Source organism: Oncorhynchus masou, chromosome 8, assembly GCF_036934945.1.
Source record: "Oncorhynchus masou masou isolate Uvic2021 chromosome 8, UVic_Omas_1.1, whole genome shotgun sequence".
Lineage (NCBI taxonomy): Eukaryota > Metazoa > Chordata > Actinopteri > Salmoniformes > Salmonidae > Oncorhynchus > Oncorhynchus masou.
The window spans coordinates 42,498,239-42,520,172 of NC_088219.1; the positions used below are offsets into that span (position 1 = coordinate 42,498,239).

At 42.4% G+C, this 21,934-nt stretch overlaps 1 protein-coding gene across 9 annotated transcripts in view; it reads right to left on the bottom strand.

Moving 5' to 3' along the window:
* Positions 1–21,934, bottom strand: part of LOC135544692 (GTPase-activating Rap/Ran-GAP domain-like protein 3) — a 158,644-nt gene that overhangs the window by 34,190 nt on the left and 102,520 nt on the right. For 7 of the 9 annotated variants that reach the window (XM_064972502.1, XM_064972498.1, XM_064972500.1 and 4 more), the window contains exons 4-17: positions 18,865–18,964; positions 15,622–15,740; positions 15,074–15,138; positions 13,569–13,632; positions 9,321–9,347; positions 9,092–9,167; positions 8,898–8,996; positions 8,548–8,651; positions 4,259–4,373; positions 3,434–3,479; positions 2,954–3,060; positions 2,276–2,391; positions 270–392; positions 96–170 (exon numbers count right to left, since the gene is read on the bottom strand). In XM_064972502.1, coding sequence (XP_064828574.1) covers positions 96–170; positions 270–392; positions 2,276–2,391; positions 2,954–3,060; positions 3,434–3,479; positions 4,259–4,373; positions 8,548–8,651; positions 8,898–8,996; positions 9,092–9,167; positions 9,321–9,347; positions 13,569–13,632; positions 15,074–15,138; positions 15,622–15,740; positions 18,865–18,964 — 1,236 coding nt within the window. The remainder of the gene's footprint in view (positions 1–95; positions 171–269; positions 393–2,275; positions 2,392–2,953; positions 3,061–3,433; positions 3,480–4,258; positions 4,374–8,547; positions 8,652–8,897; positions 8,997–9,091; positions 9,168–9,320; positions 9,348–13,568; positions 13,633–15,073; positions 15,139–15,621; positions 15,741–18,864; positions 18,965–21,934) is intronic. The other 2 variants (XM_064972506.1, XM_064972499.1) reach the window with 1 other exon arrangement.

Genomic DNA, 21,934 nt, shown 5'->3' on the forward strand with positions numbered 1-21,934 from the left:
AAGCTAAAGTCATTCCGCTACCTCGTAAAGCCTCCTGTGTCAACCTCTAGTGCATGGGGCTGAGTGTGTGTATATGTGTCTGTTGGTCTTCTCACCTCTTTTCTACACAGGCCCGTAGTGACCAGACTGGTGGGGGCATCTCCTCTGACGATGGTCTTGAGCTTTAGTGCCTGGACAACAGAGAGAGAGCATGAGAGTGTGTGGTGCATGCATGAGATAAAGAGTGTGACTGTGCTACTCTGTATGTTGTCTGTCCCTGTGTGTGTCACCTGTCCTATCCTGACGAACTCGGCCTGTCGTGCCTCCTCCTTCTTGCGGGCAGACTTGGGCGACTCTGGAAGCACGTCACTGAACGATCGTCTGTTGAGCATGTTCTGGGGAGAGAAGGGAACCTGCACATGGGACACAAGTGCACACACACACACGAACACACATGCACACACGGGCACACGCATGCACGCACACACACATGCGCACACACACACAGAACGAGAGATAGAGAAGCGGGGATAGTGGGAAATACAGCAGCATAGAACTGAGTCATATGAGAAACAATAGACAAAGAAAGTGGGATGGGGTACAGAGAGAGGGAGGAGAGTCCACCCACAAAATGTGAGCATTGTAGCAGTATCCAGTAGTCCCAATGTTATGCAGTCTGCAGTGGTTAGAGCCGAGAGAGATAGACAGGGCTGCAGTGGTTCAGAACAGTAGGTAGCTCAATTGGCTGTGGTACAAACCGTGACCAGAGAGCCTAGATCAGATCAGTGGTCAGAAGCTGGTGCAAAGGGAAATGTATAAAACTGTGAAGAACCTCGGCGTTACTCTGGACCCTGATCACTCTTTTGAAGAACATATCAAGACTGTTTCAAGGACAGCTTTTTTCCATTACGTAACATTGCAAAAATCAGAAACTTTCTGTCCAAAAATGATGCAGAAAAATGAATCCATGCTTTTGTTACTTCTAGGTTAGACTACTGCAATGCTCTACCCTCCCGCTACCCGGATAAAGAACAAAATAAACTTCAGTTAGTGCTAAATATGGCTGCTGGAATCCTGACTAGAAACAAAAATGTGATCATATTACTCCAGTGCTAGCCTCCCTACACTGGCTTCCTGTCAAGGCAAGGGCTGATTTCAAGGTTTTACTGCTTTCCGTAGAAATCCGTAGAATTTCTAAGCAAACAGCTGGAGGCAGGGCTTTCTCCTATAGAGCTCCATTTTTATGGAATGGTCTGCCTACCCATGTGAGAGACACAAAATATCCCTCTAGTGGTGTGGGGGCTGTGCTTTGGAAAAGTGGGTGGGGTTATATCATTCCTGTTTGGCCCTGTCCGGGGGTATCATCGGATGGGGCCACAGTGTCTCCTGACCCCTCCTGTCTCAGCCTCCAGTATTTATGCTGCAGTAGTTTATGTGCCGGGGGGCTAGGGTCAGTTTGTTATATCTGGAGTACTTCTCCTGTCTTATCCGGTGTCCTGTGTGAATTTAAGTATGCGCTCTCTAATTCTCTCTCTCTCTTTCTTTCTCTCTCTCAGAGGACATGAGCCCTAGGACCATGCCTCAGGACTACCTGACATGATGACTCCTTGCTGTCCCCAGTCCACCTGGCCGTGCTGCTGCTCCAGTTTCAACTGTTCTGCCTGTGATTATTATTATTTGACCATGCTGGTAATTTATGAACATTTTAACATCTTAGCCATGTAATCTCCACCCGGCACAGCCAGAAGAGGACTGGCCACCACCACTCATAGCCTGGTTACTCTCGAGGTTTCTTCCTAGGTTTTGGCCTTTCTAGGGAGTTTTTCCTAGCCACCGTGCTTCTACACCTGCATTGCTTGCTGTTTGGGGTTTTAGGCTGGGTTTCTGTACAGCACTTTGAGATATCAGCTGATGTACGAAGGGCTATATAAATACATTACATTTGATGTATAGAGTACTGTCACTACCTCATATTCCAATCAAGACACATGAATTAAAGAGCAAACTTGTGGACTATGGAAGTTGGAGGACTATAGAAAAATACCTTGTTTTTAGAAGCAGGAGCAGAACCAGAGGAAAGGAGAGCCCTTTTCACACCATCGTGTCAACCTGAACCATGTTGGCACATATATTTTATTTTACTCATTGTCACCACAGTTTCTGCAACTATAATGGCTGGATGCATAACCAAGCCAGTGGAGGACAACTCAGTTTAGCTCAGCTCGGTTTGGCTCAGTAGAGTGAAAAGGGTAGGGATAGACCAGGCTGGGTTCGTTAGTGTGTGGGAGAGCTGTACCTTGTGGAGGTCAGGGATGAGGTCCTGGTAGAGGGAACGGATCAGCATGTCCAGAGTCCGCTGGCGCTTCTGGGCAAATGTGGGCGTCTCCAGGGTGGCCTTTTCTCCATTGATTACTGCAGGACAGAGAGAGAGAGGGGTTCATTAGGAGAACATACCCGGATGTACGTACACACTAACCACTAGGCAGGGTAGCCTAGTGGTTAGAGTGTTGGGCTAGTAACCGGAAGGTTGCGAGTTCAAACTCCCGAGCTGACAAGGTACAAATCTGTCGTTCTGCCCCTGAACAGGCAGTTAACCCACTGTTCCCAGGCCGTCATTGAAAATAAGAATTTGTTCTTAACTGACTTGCCTGGTTAAATAAAGGTAAAATAAAAATAAAATATGATCACCATAAAAAGACAATACAAAGCTTCAAAACATTTCTTTGGTCACATTTCAACGTCTTGTGAATGTATGTCTCCATGAAGCCTTTATAATGTCTACATTCTGTATATGTTTCACTAATAATTCATGTCCTACTATGGTTATGTCGCATGTGGCAAAGCACGAGGAAAGGGCTTTTAAATGTGACACTTGTGACCGATTAGTCACTGCAGTGCATTAGCTCATTGCACACAGTTTAGCTGTAACAGTCTGTAAACTAAATGGTGTGTGAGAGTAAGTCACTGATCTTACGCTTGACTAACAAAAAGTCCCTGAATTCTTGGTGGTCTGTAAACACTGGTGGTGAGGGAAGAGGCGGTCCGAACAGTGGCACGCTCTCCTCAGAGAAAATCTTCAATCTGGAACACACAAAGCACTGTTATATTTAACACACACACAGTGTGCTACAGCCGGAAAATTATCCTACAGCAACAGGAAATGTGGATTATAATTCTTCAATATGAATATATTTTTTTGTACTGTATACTGTATTTTACGTTAGGGCAAATCATGTCTTACATTTTAAAGTGGAAATTACAAATTTTTTTTTTTTTTTTTAAACCTTGAATACACTAAGTTAGCATTTTCTGCTGTGCTGGAAAATTCTCATAAACAAAAGAGTCATCAAATTAAGATCCTACATCTGTATGCATGCATAAACATACATGCACAAACACACCAACGATGTGCCATGTACCTGAAAAATACTAATGAAAAAGCACCTCCACATACCTGTAACTGTCGTTTTGACTGTTGTATCTAACTAATGCAAAGATATCTTGCAGAGAAAATGAAGGAAATAGCCTGAACACATACAATCTATGAAGCTAGCAGTGATGTGTATGGCTTTGTCCAAAAACAGCCCCCTAGACACCCCTAGACACTTACCCTATCCTCTACCCCGTAGGCACTTGTGAAGATATGCAATGTTAGATACCGAGGTACACAATAAGCAATATGATGAAAATGCCAACCTAGCTGCCTATGGTGCTACTATCATATTGCTTATACCTATTCAATTATTTCAGATTTACATTAAATTGGCCAGAGAGTACGGGCTAGGCAATGTTTCTGGAAAGGGCCTACGATTCTGGCTGCTTGTAGAAATGTGTACAATGTCATAGAGATATTTCCCAGAGAGTACGGGCTAGGCAATGTTTCTGGAAAGGGCCTACGATTCTGGCTGCTTGTAGAAAGAAATGTGATATTTCCCAATGTCAATGTTTCTGGAGGGATATTTCCAATGTCAGAGATATTTCCCAGAGAGTACGGGCTAGGCAATGTTTCTGGAAAGGGCCTACGATTCTGGCTGCTTGTAGAAATGTGTACAATGTCAGAGATATTTCCCAGAGAGTACGGGCTAGGCAATGTTTCTGGAAAGGGCCTACGATTCTGGCTGCTTGTAGAAATGTGTACAATGTCAGAGATATTTCCCAGAGAGTACGGGCTAGGCAATGTTTCTGGAAAGGGCCTACGATTCTGGCTGCTCAAGGTCGCTTGCAGAAATGTGTACAATGTCAGAGGTATTTCCCACCGGTCTTCATAAGAAAAGGATACGTGTGAAATGTGATCTGATCATGGAGGGTTTAAATGATGGAGATGTGTCCTCCCCCTCCTGGAACTGGAACACTATGGTGACAATGTCATTCCCAATGTGTCTTTTCCTCTCCACCTGTTGGACAAGAGACAGAGACAATGACAAAAGTCATACAATGAAAATACTTTGAACAAACAAGTGAAATAACTCATATCTTCTTGATTTAGACTAGACAGTTCATCAATCTCTGGCCTAAAGCATGAATGCCTCTTTATGAGCATCTAAAATATAATTTCAGAGCTTCCATTAATTATTATAATCATATCCTTGTACATTGTCTATTGCTGGCAGCCCCTATTCATTAAAATCCTATTTTCCGGGAATGTGTCAATGTACTTTGTGAATAAAGTGACTCTGAAGCAGGCAGAGAACACACACACACACACACACACACACACACACACACACACACACACACACACACACACACACACACACACACACACACACACACACACACACACACACACACACACACACACAAAAAAAAATCAATCAAATGTTATTTTATAAAGCACTTTTTACATCAGCAGTTGTCACACAGTGCTTATACAGAAACCCAGCCTAAAACCCAGAAAGAAAGCAATGCAGATGTAGAAGGTGGCACGGTGGCAAGGAAAAACTCCCTAGAAAGCAGGAACCTAGGAAGAAACCTAGAGAGGATCCAGGCTCTGAGGGGAACCAGTCATCTTGCTGTGCCAGGCAGAGATAATAAGAACACATGGCCATTAAGGCCAGATCGTTCTTCAAGATGTTCGATCGTTCTTCAAGATGTTCAAACGTCCATAGACGACCAACAGGGTCAAATAATAATCACAGAGGATAAAGAGGGTGCAACAAGTCGGTAGGTCAGGAGTAAATGTCAGTTGGCTTTCATAGCCGAGCACAAACAAACACTCTTGATGCACACAGGCCTGCAAAGAGAATGTGTTTGTATTCATGAGCAACTTCGGAATCTGTTTTAGATCAAATCCAATTATGAATGTAACCCTCTCATTCAGCCTCTATCTCCTTTCATATCTCGCCCACAGATATTGGCTTTTCCTGAGTGGGTTCACACTAACGTCAAACTGTCTTTGTTCTCTTCTGCCTTTTTTCTCCCAGTCACGCGCACACATACACCAGCCATACACACACTCCAGCCATACACATACACCAGCCATACACACACACACACACTCCAGCCATACACATACACCAGCCATACACACACACACATACACCAGCCATACACACACTCCAGCCATACACATACACCAGCCATACACACACACACATACACCAGCCATACACACACTTCAGCCATACACATACACCAGCCATACACACACACACACACACTCCAGCCATACACAGACTCCAGTCATACACACACTCCAGCCATACACATTCACCAGCCATACACACACACACACACTCCAGCCATACACAGACTCCAGCCATACACACACTCCAGTCATACACACTCTCCAGCCATACACATACACCAGCCATACACACACACACATACACCAGCCATACACACACTTCAGCCATACACATTCACCAGCCATACACACACACACACACACTCCAGCCATACACAGACTCCAGCCATACACACACTCCAGCCATACACATACACCAGCCATACACACACACACATACACCAGCCATACACACACTTCAGCCATACACATTCACCAGCCATACACACACACACACACTCCAGCCATACACAGACTCCAGTCATACACATACACCAGCCATACACACACTCCAGTCATACACACTCCAGCCATACACACACACACATACACCAGCCATACACACACTCCAGCCATACACATTCACCAGTCATACACACACTCCAGTCATACACACACTCCAGCCATACACATACACCAGCCATACACACACACACACACTCCAGCCATACACACACTCCAGTCATACACACTCCAGCCATACACACACACACACACTCCAGCCATACACACACTCCAGCCATACACACACTCCAGTCATACACACTCTCCAGTCATACACACACTCCAGCCATACACATACACCAGCCATACACACACACACACATACACCAGCCATACACACACTTCAGCCATACACACACACCAGCCATACACACACACACACACTCCAGCCATACACAGACTCCAGCCATACACACACTCCAGCCATACACACACTCCAGTCACACACACAGTCTGAAACTAGGGGGCTTTTAACAGTAAGGTACAAATGTTGTGGTGTAGAATGTCAATACTTCGTTTTTTGTTTTGTAATGTTTCAATAAAGGTTTGACTGACTCAGTGGTGTTTAGGTGTGTGTGTTCACGTGCATGAATGTGTGTGTTTTCTCTAGAGTAGGTGAATGGAGATTGAAAGATCAAGGACTTGGGAGTATTTCACATTTCCCTGGCATCTCAACAACTCTGCCATTGAACAGATAAAAGACTAACTGGCTGTTGTGTCTCTGAAATGACTGTAAAGCATTCAGTATGGTCATAGTTAGTCAGATTGACTAGAGGTTAGCAATGAGAGAGACAGCGAGAGAAGGAAATGACAGAAATGAAGAAGAGTCAGGGAGAGAAAGATGGGAGAGGGGGGTGAAAGGGTTATATGGGGGAGAGAGGGATGGAACGAGCGACAGAAAAGAGAGTGGCATTGGCACTAGAACAGACTTCAGCACCCAGCCTCACCGTACTAGAATCGGAAGTCAAATGTCTACTGTTTGCTGATGATCTGGTGCTTCTGTCCCCAACCAAGGGGGGCCTATAGCAGCACCTAGATGTTCTGGACAGATTCTGTCAGACCTGGGCCCTGACAGTAAATCTCAGTAAGACCAAAATAATGGTGTTCCATAAAAGGTCCAGTTGCCAGGACCACAAATACAAATTCCATCTAGACCCTGTTGTCTACCTCAGCACCACAGGTAACTTCCACAAAGCTGTGAACGATCTGAGAGACAAGCCAAGAAGGGCCTTCTATGCCATCAAAAGGAACATAAAATTCAACATCCCAATTAGGATCTGGCTAAAAATACTTGAATCAGTCATAGAGCCCATTGCCCTTTATGCATGCTGAGCATAATTATGCTGCTCATTATCCAAATCCAGAAAAGAGCTGTTCAATTCTGACAATCACCTAAAAGGAAGCGATTCCTAAACCTTCCGTAACAAAGCCATCACCTACAGAGAGATTAACCTGGAGAAGAGTCCCCTTAGCAAGCTGGTCCTGGGGTTCTGATCACAAACACAATCAAAGCCCACAGAGCAACACAATTAGACCCAACCAAATCATGAGAAAACAAAAAGATAATTATTTGACACATTGGAAAGAATTGACCAAAAAAACAGAGACAACTGGAATGATATTTGGCCCTAAACACAGAGTACACAGTGGCAGAAAACCTGACCACCGTGACTTACCCAAAATGAAGGAAAGCTTTGAATATGTACAGACTCAGAGGCATTGCTATTGAGAGAGGCTGCCATAGTCAGACCTGGATCTCAAGAGAAGACAGGCTATGTGCACACTGCCCACAAAATTCAGTGGAAACTGAGCTGTGCTTCCTAACCTCCTGCCAAATGTATGACCATATTAGAGACATATTTCCCCCTCAGATTTCTCAGATCCACAAAGAATTCAAAAACAAATCACATTTTGATGAACTCCCATATCTATTGGGTGAAATACCAGTGTGCCATCACAGCAGCAAGATTTGTGACCTGTTGCCACAAGATAAGGGCAACCAGTGAAGAATAAACACCATTGTAAATACAACCCCTATTGATGTCTATTTATTACCCTTTTGTATTTTAACTATTTGCACATTGTTATAACATAGTCATAATATGACATTTGAAATGTCTCTATTCCTTTGAAACGTTTGTGAGTAATGTTTATTGTTCATTTTTGATTGTTCATTTCACTTTTGTTGATTATCTATTTCAGTTGCTTTGGCAATGTAAACATATGTTTTCCATGCCAATAAAGTCATTTGAATTGAATTGAGAGAGAATAAAGATTTATGCACAACTGACCGGCTCTGGAGGTCTGAGAGGTAGAGATAGAGACGGGAGTGCAGTCAACATAACAAAGCAGGCACATTCACTCTCTCTCACACACACACACACACACACACACACACACACACACACACACACACACACACACACACACACACACACACACACACACACACACACACACACACACACACACACACACACACACACACACACACACACCTGCTGCTTGTTCTCTTTGGAGTAGGGTAGCATGGTGGAGATGTGGAACATCAGCTCATGGCCCTGGTACACTGTGTAGATGGAGTTCATTCCTGTAGTGTCATCTGGAGAGAGAGAGAGAGAGAGAGAGAGAGAGAGAGAGAGAAGGGATAGAGCAGTGGGAGTTTAAAAAGGATGGGGGAGAGGGAGGAGTGTGTAGGCAAGAGGGAAAATATGTATTTTTTTAAATAGAAAGAGGGAAAGAACGATCAAAAGAGAGAATGTCTCCATAGTCTGCAATATAATGGAAAAACAATAATTAATTGCAGAACCCATGGCGCGCTTGTATGTGTTTGGTGACCTGGTCTTACTTTTGGTATCCAGTCCACCACGGTAACCCGCCCAGCCCTGCAGAGAGATTGTGTCCCCTAGCAGGTTGATGAACTTATCGAAGCTCTCACTTCCTGTTTCTGAAGAAAGAGCAGGGTTGAAAGTACTATTCACAGGACATGAATACTTAAACTTGTGTATGTGATACTTACTACCCACAATATTAGTGACTTACCGTTGCTAAACATCTCATCATCTGTGAGCTGTCCATCTTTGGCATACAGGACACCGAACTTGAAGTTAACAGAACCCTAAGAAAATACAGTTTAAACGTCACTTTCATTATCTGCCAATACCAGACAAGCAACCTTAGTAGAGCAGAGGGAAATCTCCAGTAAGACTAGAGTACAAATAGTATTCACTTGAAAGAGTGACATTTATGACAGAATAAATAAATACTCAACCTCTTGCTCCTCCAACACCAGTAGGTCCTGTGGGTAGAACACAAAGCACAGTTAACATCAGTTCGCCTCGCCAATGACTCACAGATATGTTACAGTACGCAACATTTCCTTTCGTAGGGATAGCCGGAGGCAAAGTCATTATCTGTCAGGCGATTTATTGAGCCTTCTTGGGTGTGTGATAATTTCTCTCGCCTCGGATCTCAAACCAGCAGTAACCGCCAACTTCAATGAGCGTTAATCTTAATATTGAAAGACATTTAATATTCCTGCACGCCTTTAACAGTAGCTCGCTACCGGGTTTGAGTCACCTCAGCCAGCGACGCTAGCTAGCTAACATTGGCTAGGCTGTGTCTAGACTCAGGAGCTCATGGGCACATATGCTTCATTCAGCTGGTTAGATAGAGGAAGACAGGTTTAAACGTTTGAACGCCTTGATTCCACCATAACAACAACTGGCTACTTGCTCATTTTCCGACAAAATATGTTAAACTTATAGTTTATCCAGTGACCTTTCTCTATTGTTCTTTAATTGCATCAGCTATTTGGTGCGTTTAATGGCTACCACTCTGACTTTATATTTGAAAAATTCCCATCTACTTCCATAACCCGTCTTTTCTAGCAAAAATATCTTTAGCTAATGATTTGATATTTTCAATGAGATCAGTATCTTTAAGAAGTGTATTGTTTAATTTCCAATATCCTCGAGTACATTTTGATTTTTTAGTAGCTTGTTTTTTTTTCAGAAGCCTGATAAAGACCCTTCTCTCATTGACAATTGGAGACCAATTACTTTATTGAATGTTGATTACAAATTGATTGCTCTGGTTTATGCCAAAATATTAAAGAAAGGAACAGATACCATTATAAATGAGACTCAAACAGGATTTATGAAGGGCCGTCACATAAACTCTAACATTCATTTTGTCTTGGACCTTATAGATTATTCAGATGCAATTGACTCCGATGCGGTTGTCCTATTTCTGGACTTCTGTAAAGCCTTTGACACAATTGAACATGAATTTCTCTTTAGGTCTCTTAAACTTTTTGGATTTGGTGAACATTTTATTAAAGTTATTTGCATGTTTTACAAAGATATAAATAGTTCTGTGCTACTAAACCTTAATACTTCCAAAAGATTTAGTATCAACAGAAGTGTACGACAGGGATCCCCAATTTCGCCATTTTTATTCATTTTGGTTGTGGAACTTCTACCTCTAGATATTCTGAATGATGCAAATTTGTATGGCTTAACCATTTTTAACAAAGAAATCAAAATTCCCCAACATGCTGATGTCTCTACTCATTTCTTAAGAGACAAAGACCAGGTCACACATGCCCTTAATGCTATAACTGCATTTTCTATTGCATCAGGATTAATGCTGAATATTTCTAAATGTGAAATCTTATGTTTATTTGACTCTGATGATAAAGAAATACAAAATATTCCTGTAAAGGACTGTGTTAAATATTTAGGAATACATCTGTCAAAAAACCACTTAGTCACACAACATTTCAATTTCTCTCCTAAAATTAAGAGAACTAAAATATATTTAATAATTGGCTACAAAGAGATCTTTCTATACTTGGGAGAGTTCTTCTGTCCAAGGCAGAGGGACTGTCTCATTTTGTGTACCCCTCATTATCATTATGTGTAAATCCAGCTACTTGTAAAGAGATCAATAAGACGTTTCTTGACTTCATCTGGAAAAATAAAAATATGTCCTTTCTTGTCAGGACCCGGTTACGAACCTGGGTCTCCGGAGTGAGAAACAGTCACTTAACCAACTGAGCCACGAATAGTCAGCAGAACCCAGAAGATGAGGCAGACACAGCAGTACTTAAGACGGTGTATTTAATAAAGTAAAAAGGAGAAGTCCTTCAATACAAAATGGCAAATCCAAAAGGTGGTAGGTATAGCACAAAAAAGCCTCAAGAGATACTCAAAAACAAAAACAGAATTCCACAAGAGCATCCACCGGAAACGACAAGCATACACAGAACACTAGGGTTGGGTGCTAACATACAAACACAGAGCACAGAACTGAGGGAAACTAAGGGTTTAAATACAATCAGGGGAAACGAGGCACAGGTGCAAATAATAATGGGGAACAAGGGAAAAAACATAAGGTCAAAAAGCACAATGGGGGCATCTAGTGACCAAAACCCGGAACAACCCTGGCCTAGAAGTGTTGGATTTTGATGACATAAATAACACTTTCAAGATAAACTGGTTGAAAAAATGTTTTCTCGATACTGATTCAATATGGTATTTCATTCCAAATAATGTGGTTAATAAATTGGGAGGTCTTCACTTTTTACTGAAATGTAATTAAATTCCTGAAAGATTACCTGCTAAATTGGCTAGGTTTCACCAACAAGCTTTACTGGCCTGGGAAAAATGTTTCCTGCACAATTTTTCCCATCATAAAGCTCTTTTGTGGAATAATGCAGACATAACTGTAAGGAATAAGTCATTGTTCTAACCCAGCTGGCATGAGAGGAATATTGACTTTGTTCTTGATATATTCAACAACAAGGGTAATATTCTCACATATGAACAATTTATAACATTGAAAGAGTTTCCAATACCTTTCAGAGAGTTTATTTCTGTGATCAAAGCCGTTCCCAGTGGTCTAACTACACTAATGAAAAGTCATCTTAATTTTGGGAATGATCACAACGTTTATCCATAACTCAGATTGGAAGGCGTGGGCTTACTTGAGAAATCTTGTTGTAATAAATATACTGTATAAGACAAATTCTTCATTCACAAAACCAACTTACACCGAGAGGAAAGTTTTTCTGGAACATGCTTATTCCTGACATTGTCTGGAAAAGTGCATGGTTAAAACCTTACAAATATTGTATACCAAACAAAGTTAAGGAAGTGCACTTCAACATTTTACACAAGATACAGTGGGGCAATTGAGATAAACTTTTGTTATTGACCAAATACTTATTTTCCACCATAATTTGCAAATAAATTCATAAAAAATCCTACAATGTGATTTTCTGTTTTTTTTTCTTCTCATTTTGTCTGTCATAGTTGAAGTGTACCTATGATGAAAATTACAGGCCTCTCTCATCTTTTTAAGTGGGAGAACTTGCACAAGTGGTGGCTGAAGAAATACTTTTTTGCCCCACTGTATCTACATGTAATTCTATGATTTCCAAATTTGTGGTGATTGATGATATCTGCGTTTTCTGTGAAAAAGAAGGAGATAATCTGTCTCACTTGTTCTTTGAATGTAAATTTGTGTCAGAATTTTGGGAAAACCTTGCAAAGTACTTATTTACCATTATGAACACTGCCTATAATTTTAACATAAAATATATAATACGTTACTATTGCAATGATAACAAGACCATTGAAATGATTGTTAATTTTTTTATTCTTGTTGCCAAATACTTTATACACAAACAAAAATTCCAAAATTCTACAGCAAAATTACCAATTTTTCTGATTTAATTTAATTATCTTATTAAAACACTAACCTTAGTGAATAACAAAAAGAATAACATCTTCATGACTCATTATAATAAGATATTTTCAGAGTGAATATAATTGCACTTAAATTGTTTCTTTTTTGTATTTTATTGTTATTTATATTTTTTGTATGTTTAAGCATTGTTAATACATGTGTTTGGTTTGCTAGACATGTTTGATGTAGCAATGTAAATTGATTTTTGTATTATGAATAAAATAAATGTATAATTTAAAAATCATTTAAAAAAAACGATCCAACGTATCTCATGAATATGAATTACAAAGCCTCTGGCTATCCTAAGAAAGGAAATGTTGCTTAAAGTATGGGGCTGATACCATAGAAATAGAATTAGAACATGACTATTATATATAATTATAATGATACCATAGAAATAGAATTAGAACATGACTATTATATATAATTATAATGATACCATAGAAATAGAATTAGAACATGACTATTATATATAATTATAATGGGGGTCGTTTGGGTCCTGGATGCTGATTGGCTGAAAGCTGTGGTATATCAAACAATATATCACCGGTATGATGCAAAAGTAATTGTTTACTGTTCTAATTATGTGGTTAACCAGTTTATAATAGCAATAAGGCACCTCTGGGTTTGTGGTATATGGCCAATATACCAAGGTGAAGGGCTGTATGCAAGCACTCTGTGTTGTGCCTATGCCGTAGCATATTGGCCTTATACCACACCTCCTCGGGCCTTATTACTTATATCTCTGTGGCTGATGTAATCTCACCTTCTGTATCTCTGGGTTGAGAATCTCCCTCGGGCCCTTCTCAAACCTGTCCAGGTTCATCGCACTGGAGGAGAGGAGAGGAGGAGGGGTGGGAGAGGGAGAAGAGGGAGGGAGAAGAGGGAGGGAGGGAGGAGAGGAGGAAAGGGAGGGAGAGGGGCTAAAAAGTCAAGTTTACATGCAGTAACATGTTTCAATCCAGTCTTATCTTAAAGCAGAATGTTCCTGTTTCTGAAGTAAATATCTATTTGTTTTTGAGAAACTTACCCCAAATAACTTCCTCATTGCTCATTGAGCAGTAACAGGGCATGCAAAAGACTTGACCAAAAGACTTGACCAAAAGACTTGACCAAAAGACTTGACCAAAAGACTTGACCAAAAGACTTGACCAAAAGCTCCAAAAATAAACACATCAAAAATAAACAAATACGTTGATTTTAGAAACAGACACACTCAGTATAGTGATGTAGGTCTTTAGATGTTGTACACATGAAATTGCGTCATTCCGAACTTCATCCGCAACGTTATGTTCCCTTTTGTGCGAACCAAGACGTTTCTTCTGCCAGCTGTGCTGCACAGGCTGTGTACTATAGGAACACGCTCTGCCTGCACAGCTGCATAGAGAAAACAGCGCAACTCAACCAAAATGGATTAGAACTTTGCAGATTAAGTTCTACAATTTCATGTGTGCGACATCAAATCAAATTGTATTAGTCACATGCGACTAATACAACAGGCACAACCTTACAGAGAAATGCTTACTTACAAGCCCCTAACCAACAATGCAATTAAAAAAAAATATGAATAAGAATAAGAAAAAAAAGTAACAAGTAGTTAAAGTGCAGCAGTAAAATAAGAGGCACCGGTTAGTCGGGGTAATTGAGGTAATATGTACATGTAGGTAGAGTTATTAAATTGACCATGCATAGATAATAACAGAGAGTAGCAGTGGCGTAAAAGAGGGCAGGGGGGGGGGCAATGCAAATAGTCTGGGTAGCCATGTGATTAGATGTTCAGGAGTTATGGTTTGGGGGTACAAGCTGTTTAGAAGCCTCTTGGTCCGAGACTTGGTGCTCCGGTACCGCTTGCCGTGCGGTAGCAGAGAGAACAGTCTATGACTAGGGTGGCTGGATTCTATGACAATTTTTAGGGCCTTCCTCTGACACCGCCTGGTATAGAGGTCTTGGATGGCAGGGAGCTTGGACCTAGTGATGTACTGGGACGTACTCAATACCCTCTGTAGGGTATTCATCTCCTTTGTCTTGATCACGTTGAGGGAGAGGTTGTTGTCCTGTCACCACACGGCCAGGTCTCTGACCTCCCTATAGGCTGTCTCGTTGTTGTCAGTGATCAGGCCTACCACTGTTGGGTCACCAGCAAACTTAATGATGGTGTTGGAGACATGCTTGGCCGTGCAGTCATGAGTGAACAGGGAGTACAGGAGGGGACTTAGTACGCACCCCTGAGGTGAGGATCAGCAGTTATTGAATAACATCCTGCTTGCTTACCTTAAGATGGACTTGACTGATAGTGTTTTAGTGGGGCTGTATGGCAGACTGATCTTCAGAGTTCCCTGGGGAAGAGAAGAGATGCAATTATCTCAGGACCGGATGAGGAGAGAAAATATTCAACATCTATCTGAACAGAAGGCAGAGGGCCATCCTAATCAGGTGTTGTGTGGTGCTTGAATCTGAAACAGGAGCTCAGTGAGGAGGCTAGTTAACTCTTCTGAATGACTCACACCCCTCTATCACGCTGCCAAGCGCGCGCGCGCAAACACACACAGACACCTCACATCTGAACCCCCTAACTCCCCCACCCCGCACACAGAAGCTATGACTCATGGATAAAGTTGCCCATAGACACTGATCTAAGGTCTATACAGTATATGCATGATATACATTTTTCACCTTAATGATCAAGGTTTGGCATTGGGAAAGGTTGAGCAGATCCCAGATCTGTTTCTAACGCCAACTTGCACAGATATCAATTTTTAAGGTTAGGATTTTGTAAGGGTATGCTGATCCTAGATCTGTGCATAAAGTCAGTGACTTACTGTCTTCCTCCAGAGGATGGCTCTATACTGAGGGACCCGTTGGTTGTTCTGGTCAGACAGAACCACAGACAGGTAGAAGGGGTTCTTCTCTGCATCCGTACCAATGTAATTCTGGTGGACTGGGGGGAGAAAACACACACACTGTCACACACCGCCAGACACTCTGCTGTGTAGGACCCTTCGGTAGTGTTCACTAGGCATGAAAAGGAAGAAAACGTTCCGAATCAGAGTGAAACGAGGACGCACTATCCAAACTAAAAAATAAATTTTTAGGTTTATTGTTCTGTTGCACAACTTTTAACTTTTCGCAACAGTGTGCTCTCCGATCACGTGACGCATCGTAACACCTGTATGCTTCAATTACCGGCAGGTACTTTTTTTCCTCTCCCTTTTTAGACTTCACAGTGACTGCTGCTAAGAATTGCAATACACTAATGAGAGATGCATATTTGACATATTAGTCATTTAGCAGATGCTCTTATCCAGAGTAACTTACAGGGACATATTGGAGTGCCAACAAAAGAAGCTCATCAAAGGTAATGCATATTTTATATTTTATTTCAGTGTTTTGTGTAGCGCCTGCTACGCTAGCTCTTTTGTTTACTAATGGTGCAGATGGTGCGGGCTATCAGATATTAGCTTGTTATGCTTTCGCCGAAAAGCATTTTTAAAATCTGACATGTTGACTGGACTCACAATGAGTGTAGCTTTAATTGAGTATCTTACATGTGTGATTTAATGAAAGTTTGAATTTTATTTGAATCTGGCGCTCTGCATTTCCCCTGGCAATTGGCCAGTAGAGACGCTAGCGTCTCCCTATCCTCTCGAGGTTATCCTGAGTAACTTACAGGTAGCGCATTCATCTTCAGATAGCTAGGTGAGACAACCACATATGTGACTCGTTTCAGGAAACTAGGCATATGTCGCACATTACTACTTTACAAGAGAGCCATTTGAGCGTAAACGTAAAAAAATAAATACGTAATGTTTTGGCAGAAATGTCTTCTGGAACATATACACTTTTATGTGCCTTAATATCAAACTTGTATGCCATTTGAAAAAATTAATACAATTGTTGGTTTAGTCACAGAAAAAGTAAGTCACCTTCCCGCTAGCCATGATTGGCTGAGATAATACTGGATGGATGAGTTCGAATTAGTCTGTCATGTAGCAGGCTTCTGCACGCTGACACGGTTGCTAGTAGGACAGTGTTCCCTCCGACACATTGGTGCGACTGGCGTCCGGGTTAAGCGAGCGGTGTGTCAAGAAGCAGTGCAGCTTGGCAGGGTCATGTTTCGGAGGATGCATGGCTCTCTACCTTTGCCTCTGCCAAGTCCATACGGGAGTTGCAGCGATGGGACAACACTAATTTCAAATTGGATATCACGAAAATTGGGGAGAAAAAGGGCAAAAAAATTAAATAAGAATAATAATTGTACTCCACTATGGAAGTAACCATTTCAATAGAATGTTATGATGTCACTGCAACAACTGTCGATAGATGTAGTTGGTAAATTCGCTCTGGCTAGCAACTCTGATTTCAGAGCACTCTCGTCTGAGTGGGTCAGAGCGCAGAATAACTGATGAATTTACGAACGCTCAACACCCGTTGAATACGGCCGGTGTCAATAAACGTCGGTAAAAAAAAGAAAATAAATTGCTGCCAGCAGCACAGTTAGTCACCAACGCTCTGGATAACATAAAACAGCTTAACCAGCTCCGCTAGCGCGAGTAAAATGTAAGTAAGCTGTTCTCTCATTTGTGTCTGGAAGTAGCTAGCAAGCTAGCCAATGTTAGCCAGTTAGCTTGGGTGCTTGACTGCTGTTGTTAGGACAGAACGCTCGAATCAACCCTACTCCTCAGCCAGAGCATCCAGTGTGCGCTCTGAACGCTCCGAGAACGAAACGCTCTGAATCTGACAAAGCTCTGAGTTCACGAATGCCCAGGACACTCCAGATTAAATTTACGAACACACCGGTAGTATACACCAGCCTTAAGTCTTGACATCTTTGGTTGTTTAGTATGTGGCCTTATGTGAATCATTAAAGAGATGGGTGGGGTTAAAGCTTAAGAGGGTGTGAACGATGTTGAATGGGTGTAGACAAAGAAGAGCTCTCCAGTAGGTGTACCAAAACATTCAAGGTCCATTTTCTCAAAAAAGTGAGGTTACAAGTTTATCAACTTTCAAAGCAGAATCACTTTCCCACTGTTCCTCAACTGTAGTGTCTGATATACAATTTTCTAGTTCTGAGTCTCTACTTATATTCAATTAAAAAAAACACCATTTCTAATTTTGCTACATAAGACCGAATCGAGCCAGTTGTCAATTGTTGACTTTGTCCTTTGTTGTGTGGTCATAAGAGTTCATGACAGTGTCTGTCAATTTCTGCCAGTGAGGAGACAGTGAGGCCTAGTGTTTCCTATATGGAATGTTGAGTAGGGTGTGTTTGCCTGCGTGTGTTCTGCTTGAATATATGTGTGTGAGTGTGTACATGTATGTGTGTTTTTGTGCGTGTGTGTGAGACAGACATAACAAAACCCTTAGACAACACCAATCGGCATTCAGCTCCCTCTCTGTCCGGTTGACACGGCAACATATTCAGACATAACACTGACCAGACCCAACAAACCTAATTAAAAACAAGAACTCTGCTCTCCATCTCTTTTTCTCTCTCTCCATCCCTTTATTTGTTTCTCTCTCTCCTTGACTCTAACCATTTTCCTTTATCTTCCTCTCGCTCACTCTCCTCTCTCCATCCCTTTCTTTCCTTCAGTCCCTCTATGGTATTCATCCTAATTTGAAACAGTTCACTTGGGCCTGGGGTCTTGTTTTCTTGTGCTTGAATAACTCGCACACATGCATGTACGCACACACGCACACGCACACACCTGGGCTCTGAAGAAGGAAGATGGAAGGAGGAGGAGGGTAACGCATTTTTAACGACCTCACGACTAGGCTCTCCGGAGGCTGCTGGTGTTGACTATGGAGCCAGTCAGATGTTAATGTTGTTATCCCCTGCATGTGTGTGTGTGTGTGTGTGTGTGTGCTTGTGCGTTTTGGGTTTTACAATCCTTGTGGGGACCATAAGTCCACACAAGGATAGTAAAAAAAGGAAAGTGGGGGCACAAGGAAAAAACTATATTTTAGGCTTAGGGGTAAAAAATATTTTAGGCTTAGGGGTAAGGGTTAGAATTAGGTTAGGCATGTGTGTGTGAGACAGAGAGTTGTGGAGCAGAACGGACCTTTTCCCAGGAAGTATTTGAAGAACCATCTGGTGTGGTATTCTGGGTTCTCCAAATGGACATCGGTTCTTCTCCAGATTCCCGGTGTGTAGTCCATTGGCTACACACACGCATACGCGCACACACACACATACGCGCACACACACAGAGACACACTCTGGGTTAGTGAAACGCACACACATGCACGTACGCATATTTCACCACACATCAGCATAAATGGTCACAGAATGATTCATTATGGTCTCTGTAACCAGGGGTCACACATACATTGATCTACAGACTGACCTTCAAAACACACACACATCATTGTTTAGTCTGGCCACAGAAGAAGAGTTCCTTTGTCATCAGTAGATCCCCCTGTCATCAATATTACCATTAAGCCCTCTGCCCCCTGATCGATGCACCTCCTCCTCATTCAGTGGCTGTCCCATTGTGGATTCATCCTATTGATGCTAAGCCTCACAGACACCCACCGACCACACACACACGTATGTACACAAAAGCACACTACACACACACACACACACACATCATTGACCAACTGTCAAGTGGCTTCACTGACATTTTCAACCTCTCCCTATCTGAGTCTGTAATACCAACATGTTTCAAGCAGACCACCATAGTCCCTGTGCCCAAGAACACTAAGATAACCTGCCTAAATGACTACCGACCCGTAGCACTCACGTCTGTAGCCATGAAGTGCTTTGAAAGGCTGGTCATGGCCCAAATCAACACCATCATTCCAGAAACCCTAGACCCACACCAATTTGCATACCGCCCCAACAGATCCACAGATGATGTCATCTCTGTTGCACTCCACACTGCCCTTTCCCATCTGGACAAAAGGATCACCTATGTGAGAATGCTATTCATTGACTACAGCTCAGCATTCAACACAATAGTGCCCTCAAAGCTCATCACTAAGCTAAGGATCCTGGGACTAAACACCTCCCTCGGCAACTGGATCCTGGACTTCCTGATGGGCCGCCCCCCAGGTGGTAAGGTTAGGTAACAACACATTTGCCACGCCGATCCTCAACACAGGGGCCCCTCAGGGGTGCGTGCTCAGTCCACTCCTGTCCACACCTCTGTACCAGACGGTGTCAGAGGACACAGCCCTTTCCCACCTGGACAAAAGGAACACCTATGTGTCACGTCTCCTACCGAAGGTGGCTCCCCTCCCTGTTCGGGTGACGCTCGGCGGTCGTCGTCACCGGCCGACTAGCTGCCATTGATCCCTTTTCCCCTTTCTGTTCATTGGTGTCACCTGTTTTGTGTGTAGGCTGATTAGTCGGGCTATGTTAGCCAGTAGGCCTGTCTGCTCTTTGTGTGGGATTGTTTTGTGATGCTCTGAGCACGTTTGATGCGGGCGTGTTTCATTCGTGGGATTTTCTCCGGACTGTTTCGAGTCCCCGTGTTTGGGGCATTTATTTTGTGGGGTGGCTTATTTTCGTAGTGTGTGTAGCACTACTAATAGCACTACTAATAGCACTACCCTGTTCTCTCTGCTTCCTGCACCTGACTTCGCACCCACTACGCCCAGAGCGTTACACTATGTGAGAATGCTATTCATTGACTACAGCTCAGCGTTCAACACCACAGTGCCCTCAAAGCTCATCACTAAACACTAAACTAAAAACCACAACGAGACAGCCTATAGGGAGGAGGTCAGAGACCTGGCTGTGTGGTGCCAGGACAACAACGTCTCCTCTACGTGATCAAGACAAAGGAGATGATTGTGGACCACAGGAAAAGGAGGACAGAGCACGCCCCCATTCTCTTCGACGGGGCTGTAGTGGAGTAGGTTGAGAGCTTCACGTTTTGGCATGGGTCCTCAGATTCTTAAAATGTTCTACAGCTGCACCATCGAGAGCATCCTGACTGGTTACATCACTGCCTGGTATGGCAACTGACCGGAAGGCGCTACAGAGGGTAGTGCGTATGTCCCAGTACACCACTGGGGCCAAGCTTCCTGTCATCCAGGACCTCTATACCAGGCGGTGTCAGAGGAAGGCCCTAAAAATTGTCAAAGACTCCAGCCACCCTAGTCATATGCTGTTCTCACTGCTACCGCATGGGAAGCGGTACCGAGCGCTAAGTCTGGGATCAAGAGGCTTCTAAATAGCTTCCACCACCAAGGCATAAGACTCCTGAACATCTAATCAAATGGCTACCTAGACTATTTGCATTGCCCCCCCCCCTGTCTATTTTACACTGCTGCTACTCTCTGTTATTATTTATGCATAGTCACTTTAATACCTCTACCTACATGTAAATATTATTTCAATTACCTTGACTAACCGGTGCCCCCACACATTGACTCTGTACCGGTACCCCCTGTATATAGTGTCGGGTTCACCTAGGGGTCATGATAAGGGCTGTAGCAAAATGTTTGATGATTTAGAATAATTGATTATGCTTATGTTGTATTAATAGAAGGGGAGGGGTTATAAGACCCTCCTTACATTTATAGGGTCCTAGACTACAGATTTACAATATATATATATTCATTATAGAGGTTTAGAATTTATCCACAGTTGTTTTCTAGTTCTCTCTCTCTCTTATAAAGAAATGTGTGACTGAGACAGAACTCTGCAGGTGTTGTAGGAGACAAGACTAGTCAAATATTCCACAATAAATCTAATTTGTGGAGTGGACATGTACTGCTAAGTTTTTAGATAACACTAAAAGCCTCGTTTATATAGCTTTGTAGGCATGGTTTTGGTATCAGGAGTAAAAAGGTCATGATGTAGGTAGTGACATCACCAGGGCTGGACTTAGGGTTTAACAAAACAACCTTCTCTTTGATGCAGAACTTACTCAGAAACATGCGTTGTGTTCCTGATTGTCAACTTCTGGCTGCAACTGCATTAATAAAGGGTTTTCAATGATTTAATGAAATATCTTGTCATAATGCTAATTTCACCAATGATTGACAAGGAACAAGGAAACGAACACTAAACTAAAACAATAGCCTCGCTATTGTTATTGTACTGCTGCTCTTTAATTATTTGTTACTTTTATCTCTTATTATTTGAGGGGGTGTATTTCTTAAAACTGTTGGTTGAGG